General features: G+C 34.8%; 1 protein-coding gene across 2 annotated transcripts in view; it reads right to left on the bottom strand.

Annotated features, from left to right (window-relative positions):
- Positions 1–11,433, bottom strand: part of LOC118276055 (endoribonuclease Dicer) — a 48,932-nt gene that overhangs the window by 4,394 nt on the left and 33,105 nt on the right. For both annotated transcript variants that reach the window (XM_035594188.2, XM_035594189.2), the window contains exons 28-32: positions 9,379–9,567; positions 4,158–4,262; positions 2,872–3,027; positions 1,449–1,660; positions 754–907 (exon numbers count right to left, since the gene is read on the bottom strand). In XM_035594188.2, coding sequence (XP_035450081.2) covers positions 754–907; positions 1,449–1,660; positions 2,872–3,027; positions 4,158–4,262; positions 9,379–9,567 — 816 coding nt within the window. The remainder of the gene's footprint in view (positions 1–753; positions 908–1,448; positions 1,661–2,871; positions 3,028–4,157; positions 4,263–9,378; positions 9,568–11,433) is intronic.

Raw genomic sequence — 11,433 nt, forward strand, 5'->3', positions numbered from 1 at the left:
TTAAAATGCCGCTATACAAAAACTAAGAAAGGTACATTTTTACATTCCATTAGGTTTACTCGTTTTATAGAAGATCTAAATATGTATACACATGAATAAATTATGTATTTGTAAATCGATTTGCAAAATATTGCACCATCTTTTATTATTAGTTGGGTAAGGTTCAATGTATGCTAATATTTTACTTAGTGTCAAGTGAGGTCTTTAGACTATTACTATTAGTCTTAATTAGTAGATCTTGTTTTAAAGTAATCCTATGTTTTGCTTTCCACTTATTATTCTTTTATTTTGTTGTACAATTTTAATAATTGTTTTATCTGTTAATAGCTAGTGTAGTCCAGAATAAGTAAGAAAAAATTGTAAAAGTAATGTTTTAATTTGACTTGTGAGATTATGATCAAATCGAATGAAAGCTTTTAATTTTTATAATAATTATCGTGACATACTAAATTAACGGCGAGGTTGTGCGCAACCTGCGCCTGCGCACGCTGTTCATGATGAAGAGCCCCTCTGTGACTCGAAACTAATTGAGGTTATTCTCTAGATATTTACATGAGTAAACCGTGATTTTTAGTTAGTGAAAACTTTCAAATTCTATGTAAATCTCGTGGGTTAGGAACAAACAATTGCGATCACCAAGACTACTTGACGTGACGTATGGAAATTATGGAAAAAGGTCTCTAAGACTTTACAGTTGACATATTCCGTCCTGATATTGATAAAGCAGTGGTTAGAAGGGCAGTGCTTACTAACCTTAGGGACTTCGACATATTCGGCGATGATGCATTCTTCCTCGTCAAGCAAATAAAGGACATCTTCAACAATCTCGTGGTTCCTCTGCACTTGGTGGTCCACAAACATTATAATAGCGTTGTCTAACGTCGGATTCAATTCGGAACATAGAAATCTGTAACGTATAATACTTTCTTATAATAAATGGTTAAAACTTTATGTTATGTTGAAAATAGAAATAGGTAGATTTGTAGTTTATTGTGGGAAGTAAATGGCAAACGGCAACCGTCTTATGTTAATGCTGGCATTCACTCGAGCATTGTTAAACTTTATGCCTAAGGCAGTTAACTCAAAGTTGCTAAGCAAAGAAAATAGTAAAAAATAAATCAATAAATCTCGATATTACATCCCGGGTCTCATTTAAGTACCTACGACGTTCAATGCCGCCGACACGCCAAGCGTGTTCTTGCGAATTTCTATAACTACGCCTCGAACACGCCAGGCGTGTCCTAAATGTTTTAGTGATATTTCGAAAATTAGCCAAAATTGCCTTTTGGAATTCTCAGTACATAATCTGGCGTGTCCGCGTGGCTTTATAGGGCGGCATCGCTATGAACTTCAAAAAAATAATGGTGCCAGTGAACGTGTTAAGTTTCTTGATCCCAATCCAACCCTGGGGATTACTGATTTACCTAATTGGAGAAGTGACTACTCACTTGTGTAACCCAAGTTTGACGACATAAGATGCGAAGGTAACATTATTGACGAGTGCTGATCTTAAGTCCGTCATCTCACCAGGCTTCAATTCCCGGCAGTTTTCGAATATGTGTGATGTTATTAGGAAGTCCAATATCGCATCGCCAAGAAACTCTAGGCGTTCGTAGGAACGCGTCACTCTGTTGCGAATATATGAAGCGTGAGACAATGCCTATAACATATGAAAATACATCATTAAACCATTTTTTACTACGTCCAAAGTACTTAACATTGTTCTATTTTATTTTTATAATTACACACACTAATTTTCGAACTCGGCTATACCCTGAAATTTTCACTAACCGAAGAGGAGGTATTCCACATTGGGCACTCGTTTTAATGGCACCCAAGCACCAGAGATGTTCCATAACTTCATATTATATTAAACTCTCTACGGGTCATATTCGATATCATTTAACGTGCAGAGAAACTTAAACTTCTCAATACTAGTATCTACTTATGCGCAGGTGCCATATGTGGAATAAAATAGAATTCCACAAATGGCACCCACGAAGAATACCTATGATGGAGTACCGTAAGTGAAACATCTCCAGTGCCATTAGCTTGGGTGCCATTTAAACGGGTGCCCAATGTGGAATACCTCCCGAAGAGAGCTAAGCACGAACATCCTCGAAATTTTCGGTGACTTAATTAGGGTCTTCAAGCCACCTGCCAAGTGTGGGGATTATTACTATCTCCCCTAAAAAAGGAACTTTGTTCCGCATATATCGTTATATTTGATGTATGGTATAAAGCGTGCCCTCTATTACAAAATAAAGGTCATGATAATACCTATGTAGTCTTATTATTGTTGACAGACAGTGCTAAAAGGTGTACAAAAAAGTACCTAAGTACTAGACTTTGGATCGTATTTATTTCATTACACGTGTATAGGTACACGAGCTGATAAATGAAGGTCATGGTAAATAATAAACTAACCAAACATTACTAAAACTTACCTTACCTAATATATTTTTTAGTCATTCTATAGATAATATTTTATGGTAGTTTATGAATACGATAGGTTTAGTATCTTCTATCTATATCATCGCACCCTTTATCCCCGAAGGGGTAGGCATAGGTGCACATTATGGCACCTAATGCCACTAAAATGTACACCCACTTTTCACAATTAATGTTGAGTCCCATGTATTAGGTGGTGAGCCTATTGCCATATACCCGGCGCATTTCCAGACTCTGTGCTACTACTAAATTTTTTGAAATACGGGGAATGGAACCAGAGACCCTTACCCGAAAGTTGCACTTACGCAACTACTCGGCCAACGAGGCAACCATAAGTTTAGTATCTTAATATTAATAAAATTGTAGGTAGTTTCTCATTTTCTAGGTTAGAATCAATTTTGAATTATATGAGTTCCTTACCTCCAATAAGAACGAGGGGTCATTGAACTTATAGTTCAAAATAGTTTCCACATCATTTCTAGAATAGTTCAGTAAGAAGTTTATATCTTCTGGAGTGGTCATTTTGTCTGTGATGGCAGTAGACACACGCCTGTGTAAATATTCCGCAAATTCGTCCTGAAAAGAAGTCATTCAATTATAATTTACTAACAATATTCACGTTCGAACCAAGAAAATATTTGTACCCAAGTTGGATAACATTCACTATTTATGTCCCATGTAGTTTTACAGAACAAAAAGTCCAGCTCGTTAGCTACCCTTTAACCGCCTGTGTCCCATATATGCGACAAATATTTCTGTGTCCCTGCCCCTCATGTCGTATTGCTGCGGCGGAGAACATGTATAATATTTTCGTTCTATTCACACGATTGCTCCTCCTTATTTAGTGTTGCAATTGTAATGAAAATTTCGTTCTATTCACACGATTGCTCCTCCTTATTTAGTGTAGATTGATATTTAACCGGGCGGTTAAAGGGTTAAAGCAATTGTAGTGTGTTCATTAGTAATGCTATTTCTTTTATGATATCTCCTAAATTTGTTTCAGGGATCCACTAAGCTAAGTGCCCGTCAAGCATGGGGATTATGGCAAATGAGTGAAAGGCTTGGTTCAGCTGTAGACGAATGGATTCCGGGTAATGATCATGAATTCATTTTTTTAAGAAACCATTTAGTACATATTTACACTTTAGTTTCAATTCTCAAGGGGCATTGTTCAGCAATTTTTATTTAGTACCAATTAGATCCTTGTTAGCAGTGGCTGGGCAGTTTGGGCACGTGTAGCGAGCTTGTCCCGATACAAGAAAGCGATATGGGCGAAATTTATCTCTAGATTACACCTTGCGTAATTACAGTAGGTAGGTAACAAAGTATAAAACAACGCGTGATCGATTGGAAGAAATTATCACAATAATTTAGACAACAACTTCGATGTTGAGATAAGCACAATCATCATTAATTATATATATGTGTTAGTATTAATGTATTTTGATTTCAGTCGTTATACTGACTATAAATAGGAAGGAAAATGAACATTAGTAGCGGATATGAGCCTTAGAATGTATTTTTTTATTCAAGGCACTGATATTTCTTATTCCTGTTCATTTCTTGTCACTTCATAGAAAAAGATAAAAATTGATGACTAATGGATGTAGCTATTGTTGAGGAATGGTTTAAACTTGATTTATGAAACCACGGTTGGAAAGATAGTACATAATATTAGTATTGTATGGATAGATATCAATACAAACCTGTGGAGGTATGATTCTCATCCACTCGATCACTTTGACAGCACCTAATACACCGCCGCTTAAAAGATAGGTACCGATGAGCGCTTCCACGCAATCGGCAACAGACTGTAAAGAAAAAAATACATGTAGGTACACATGCACCAGCAGACATTACCTATTTTATTCACTGGATTTTCGACTTTATATCAATATTAGATTTTAAAGTTCAAAATGTAATACAGAAAAAGATAGGTTGATTGACCTACTAGTGACCGTACCAAGCTAATTAATTTACAATACATTTCAATACCATCGGTGTGTACACACCCTTACACGTGGAACTGATGGAAATGTAATAATAACCAAGGCCTCGGTTCAGTGTAAGTCAAAATTTGTCTGATCATTATTATTTTAAAATTCCAAAAGCAGTACTTTGGTCCAACATTTGTGGTACTGGGAGCCTCAATGAATACAATTCGGCGATTTAACAAATGTCATATTAAAGTCCAGTCTACTAAATGATAATTTGGTAAATAGGTACAATTGGAAAACCCATAAGCATGTTTTATCTGAAAAGTTCCATAGCAGCTGGCAACTTTTTTCTGATCCAATTATACAGTCTTGTCTTGGAAAACTTAGTACCTACACTAGCATGTGTTTCACATTGACTTTGACCATAGGTACACATGTTTGCCAATCTAAAGAGAAAACTTCCTTCTATCGCTTTAGTAAGACAATGAGTCATCACATCACCGGTCAACATTGACCGATCAACTCGCGAAGTTCAAGAACCTACTTGATTTGATCTTTATCGTATAGGCGAGTAGACTAAGTATTTGTTAATGAAATACCAAAGACCGTAATATTAGTTGATTCAGTTTTTAAGTTGTTGATCATTCGTCTCATTGGTCGACCGAAAGCGACAGCCGAAAATATTTTTTTGGTTAGGGTACTATATTATCATTAATTGAGTTATTTCGATTCATTTCATAATTGGCTACACGGTTGGCGCAATGGCTGGGCAACCCTTTGTCTGATCCACAAGTTGTCTCATAAGTTCCGGGTCTGGGTGTCGTGTGTATGCGAATTGAATATTTGTAAATACACCCACGACAACGGAGAAAACCATAGTGTTGAGCAACGATAAAAAAAAACTTGAAGAAACGTGCACTACCATTTTGGGATAAGCATTAACGTATCTAATGCCTAATGCTATGTTTACGCTACGCCACCTAAACGGGCGCCATTTAATTTGATGCTTGAATAATCTTAATTAGTTATACTTAGTTTTTTTAATCTATTTATACGGTTCATTGACAAACCTGTCATCAACATAAAATTATTGTTAGAATATTGTTTTGTCAGTTTTTGAGATACTTTTTTATATACATTTAATATCAAAAAAGATTTATGTACATTTTTTTCCTTAATGTTACCTATCTATAGTATTCAAAACAGCAATGTGTATAATAAAATCGTGCTTTCTATGACGTATAGTTTTGACTGCGTGTCGTCTATCAGTCTGTTGGTCATTCATCAATAAAGCATTAATTTTAAATAGGTATGTATAACGTTTTTATATTGTTATGGTTTTGTTTATTATATTTATTAATAGATATTTACAAAGTAGGAATCTATACTGCTATGCAGACATAGTTTTCGATTCAATAACTAATAGGAATTGTGTTCATCATCACCATCATCAACAGCCTATAAGTGGCCACTGCTGACCAAAGGCCTCTTTCGCATGGAGAAGGTTTTAGCATTAATCACCACGCTTGCTCAATGCGAATTGGACATTGACTTATTTTTTGTTAATTACAAGTCATGTAAAGGCTACTTAAATTAGCCAAAACAAAAAATCTTAATTATGGTATGGCATCATTTTACAAGCAAGAAAAATGTCAAAAAACTATAGAATGTGATAAATCATAGTAGCTTGCTTAAAACCATAACGTTCATTAATAAAAAAAATGCTATGTAATCTTATATAAGTAGCAATAAAAAATGACCATAAGACAAAAAATTTAAAACAAATCTTTACACGTGGAAACCATATTTATTATCTTGTTAGCACACACCGGCAATCGAATTAATGTCAGCGCCCTGTATTAAAGCACGACACGTGTAAGCGATTCCGTAGTTCCGTAAATCGCAATAAAATCCCGAAATTATGATAATATTTTTAATAGGTATTTTGTGTACGTGACAACTGGTTTTCAATTATAAAGCGGCGAATTTTTTTTTATTATGTCTAAAAAAAGTTAGCGTGTCATCCATAAATTAGTTTGGAATTATATATCTATTACGCCCGAATACTCATGCGCTACTCAATTTTAAGTTGTACTTAAATAACGTGCTATCTCTATCATTTTATAAAGAATTGATAGTGACAGAACTACATTTGAGAGCGTCTTAATATTGAGTAGCGTTTGAGTATTCGGGCATTAGTTCTACTAATCAAACTTCGATAACAGATTAGATACCACGTGCTAGAGCACGAAAAACGATTTAGTAGTAAAGATTTCCCGTCATAAAGTCTGCTATAAACTAAATCTTTTCCGATACCTAATAATTAGAATCCGACACATATTTTTATATTTAGATAAGTAAAGAATGACTTTGCGAAAATAATACGATGATAATGAATTGCGAAAAGGATAAAGTGCCGAAATAATCTATTTATTAAATTTATTTGCCATTATTTTCTTTTGATAGTTTAAAATAAAATAAAATGTAAGTCTTTAATTCTATATAGATTTTTCTAATGTTCAACATGAATATGATATGCTGCAAACAATTCCAGTATGTCATAATTTCATAGTGTACGGAACTTTAGTAACAAGTTTTTAAGATGGTTCCGATTGAATTACTTAACTCTCGAGTGTCAAATAATACTTTACTTACTTAAAATAACATCGTTAACGGTACTCCCGTGAACTCTAAAGTATGCCAAGATTAGCATACCTAAATACCTAATCGTGATTTTTCTCAACACGTGTACACCATTCGGTAAAACACCTACATTTAATTTTTTTTACAAAAAATCTTTTTTATGCGATTGTGATTATTTATAAATGTCCAAACATAAGCACATAAATTAAAAAAAGTGTCTAAAAATATATTAAAGGAAAATATGAATGTATCATTTTTTTTTGTTTTCAATGCAAAAAAATAATGATTTATAAAAAAAAAACAGTTACGGATTGCTCGAGCATACAGTGTTCCGTATCATATTATATTTTACTAATTTTAAATCTATGTAATTCTTTAAATAGGTATATAATTAATTTTAGTTTAAAATGCGGAAAAATAAATTTGCTTGGTATTTAATATTATCTCACTTATCTATCTATTATATTTTTTATGTTTTTATGTCAAACTAAAGTCTGAAAAATAAATTATGCTGAAAACTCAAAACCGGTTCAGCCAAACGCGGGTTAATCGCGCACAAACAAAATACATACATACAGGTCACACTCCTTTTTTGAACTCGGTTAAAATGAAGTTATTTTTCGAGTACTTACTTAAGTGCACATTGCACATAATATTTTTTTAAATTTAAGACATTATAAATACCCAAGTTACAGTTGTGAAAGGTGAAAAAATAAACGATCTATTATCTTGCCGATGATTGTAATTTAAAAACATGTAATTTCGGATATTGTGTGATCAATTGAGTGATTAAAAGAAATAAGCTGTCTAAAGTCTAAAGAGGATATTAGTTCAAACCAGTGCATAATATGACTGTATTGTTTACATATAACTACATCTTTAATAATTTTCTGTAATAATTTAAACTAAACTAAACAAACAAACATAATGGGCAAATTTTAAAAATAAATTGGGTAGGTATAAAACATGCGGGTTTACCGGGGCTCCGGCTCGAAAAGCAGGAGTAGGAACGGGGTGGTTTTTAGTCAGTAAGAGTCTGACACTCCCTCTCGCCTCGCCCAAGGCGGGAAAAGTCATAGGATGATTTTCCCCCTCAAAAAAAAAAGGTATAAAACATCAAGTTGTAGACGATTGGCCTTTTATTCTTTAAAAAAAAAACATTTTACGTTTCTCAACCATTTTTCTGAAAAGAAAATTAAACACCACGAGTAATAACTAATTCAATGAAGTCGGTTAAAAAGCGCAGGTTAAGCGCTTATGTGTTATTTTGAAATCCATTTACTAATGCTGTTTAAATAGATGGATGTTTTAACGATTCATTACTGCTATGTAATTGACGGTTACGATCACACTTATATCTTTTTTGCTGTCAGTAGTTACTTACTTAGCATACAGGCAAAGCTTTGGAATGTATCCATTTCCGGAAAACAATAATAAATCATATTATTTTATTGTAAAAAAACAGTAAATGTTTATGAAATAATTATAGCTTTTAAGTATGAAAATTTAATACGTTAGAGACTGCAGGTTGGTGCAAGGGCTGGGCAACCGGCTGTTGGGCAACGTGTTGTGGATTAGATTACCGTACGAGGTTTAGGTGTGATGAAGTTAGGGTTACAAGATCCGTACTACCTACAGCAACTACTACAGTTGCGGACTACCTAGCGGGTTTACTGGGGCTCCGGTTCGAAAAGCAGGAGTAGGAACGGGGTGGTTTTTAGTCAGTAAGAGTCTGACACTCCCTCTAGCCTCGCCCAAGGCGAGAAAAGTCATTGGATGATTTTCCCCCTCAAAAAAAAAAGGGTTGCCAGATCCAGATTGATTATTTCCTGGACATTACTAGGGCCACGAACGGAATTTGAGTTATCCTATCTGAGACTAAACTGTAAAAGTAGAAAAATAAGTAGATACCTAGAACTCATCCTTCCCGCCCCTCAATTCACGCAGCGCAAGTTGCGGGCACGTTACAACGTTTGGTTTGACTTTTGCAGCCATAATATCGTATTTTTGTGAAAAAAAAACTAGTATTTTTTAATTCCGGAATAATCCCGGAAATACCGGCTATCTGGCAACCCTAGATGTAGTGGTAACCCACGACACAGGAGAATATCCTTGTGTGGGGACAACATCTTTCATAGAAAAAAAAAGTTATGCTAAATGTTATGTCTAATAACATCTTCTGATTTGTTTCGTTGCGGGATCCAAGACTCCATTCATTTCCCTGAGACTTCAGTGTTCCGGTGTTTTCATGTTTGTATCTACTGTAGATCCTGGCTTACAGGAGTTGCAGCGGTATGGGAGGTTGTGGCGGGCTTGTCCCATTAAAAAAAATGTTATGATGACTCACCTTATCTGCAACAGCTTGAGAATGCACGTACAGTTGCATAGCATTTTGAACCTTCTCTGGTGGTTCAATCTCCGCAGTACTGTCGTTTGCAAATTTGTCCCTCACCATGCTCATACTATCTTCAGACAATGCACCGTCAAGGAGTTCATCTCTTGGGAACTGCACACCAATCAGGAATATTGGACGGATCTGGAAATATTTTGGAATATCAGTTACAAGTTCTTTTTTCTGGTGTGTGTGTAAACAGGGGCCTACTCCGGTTCTCGAATCCGAAGTTTCGTTTAATTTTCGGTCGTAGGTTTTATAAATTTACTAATGAAATTACTTAAAACGACGCCTCGTTGGCCGAGTGGTTCAAATCATAACCTATTTAAGGGGTCTCGGGTTCGTTCACCGGGTCGGGCAAAGTATTACTGGAATTTTTTCAATTTTTCGAAAAAATTCTCAGTTGTAGCACGGAATCTGGAAATGTGCGCGGTATATGGCAATAGGCTCATCACCTATTACATGGGACTTACTACATAAATTGTGGAAAGTGGGTGTACACAGTGGCATTACGTGCCATATTGTGCATTCCCTCTGCCTACCCCTTCGAGGATTAAGGGCGTGACAATATGTATGTATGTATTGTATGTATGTATAGACACTAGTAGACACACAATAGTAGTACCTATCATTTTTATCTACATGTGCCTATTACGTTTATTGAACATCACAGAAATATTTCGTTTCCATTCCATTATCCTTGAGTAACAATAATGTTTAGATATCTCGTATACAATTACCCCAAACAACAAATGTAAGTTTAATTCCCATAGATAAGTTAAGAATTCTTTGCATAGGCATTTGTGAATCACACTTTTTTTACTTAATTATATTTAGGTATGCACTACATAGTATCACAAAGAGGGTAGACCGCAATTTTATTTAACAAACATCATAGCATTTTGATTTAGTCGTCATTAGACTATATATTAACCCGTCGTGCGCCGGAAAGCAGATCTACACGAGACACAATGTATTTTCTATTGTTATCTTATATACGTAAGGTCAATAATAAATAGAACTAACGCCTACTTAGGTATACATAAAAGGTAGGTACCTATATAAAAAACTAATCAAAGATACTAGACTACCTGTATGTTTGTTTTTTTGAAAAGTAGACATAAAAAGCTACGTAATAGATAATAATTATATGAAGATAGTTTATCATGCTATGGCCAAAAAGTACGTTATATTCCAGTATTTAGTAATTAGGTAGGGGATTGACCCTCCAAAATCTGCTAAGAGTTACATTAAACACTTTTTTTATATATATTTTTTAGGTTTTCTGAGTCATTGAGGAGCCTTGTGGCAGTGAAGAATCATAATAGAACCCGAGCTTAAGGTTAAAAAGCTTAGTATAATAGAATACCAATTTATCATCCGTAAAAAAATAAGAATAAGAAAACCATCCTTTACACTACAGTGGGAACACAAAATGATTCAATTACGACAGTCAATTAGGGTTTATAAATCAATTGTTTTTATCAGTACCTACTAGTATCTACCTGGAGATACTATTACTATCAAATATGTATATTGGACTGATAGATAAGTGATGACATTGGCCTTCGATAATTCGATACCATCATCGCACTCCAACCTACATACCTACATAAATAAAATAAAAACACACAAATAATTCTAATTCGAAGGATCTGAAAAGTAAACACTGAATAAAAGATTTCAGCTGCCAATAAACGCTGTGTACGTGTAGCAATTTCCCGACAAAATGTTTGTTATTTTTTAACCCCCATTTAAAGGACATTGACTCCCGTCTCCTAGTTCCTACAATATGTAAAGGGCGTCAATCTTGGATTCTCAGCTTTGGCATCCTGTATAAATACCATACCCTACCACAATCGGAGCTACGGACTACCTAGCGGGTTACGGGAACGCAGTGGTTTTTAGTCAGTAAAAGTCTGACAATCCCTCTCGCTTCGCTCAAGGCGGGAAAAGTAACTGGTAGATTTTCCAGCCTCAAAAAAAAAAATCCTACGAAAAACGTCGTCA

This window comes from Spodoptera frugiperda, chromosome 31, assembly GCF_023101765.2.
Source record: "Spodoptera frugiperda isolate SF20-4 chromosome 31, AGI-APGP_CSIRO_Sfru_2.0, whole genome shotgun sequence".
Lineage (NCBI taxonomy): Eukaryota > Metazoa > Arthropoda > Insecta > Lepidoptera > Noctuidae > Spodoptera > Spodoptera frugiperda.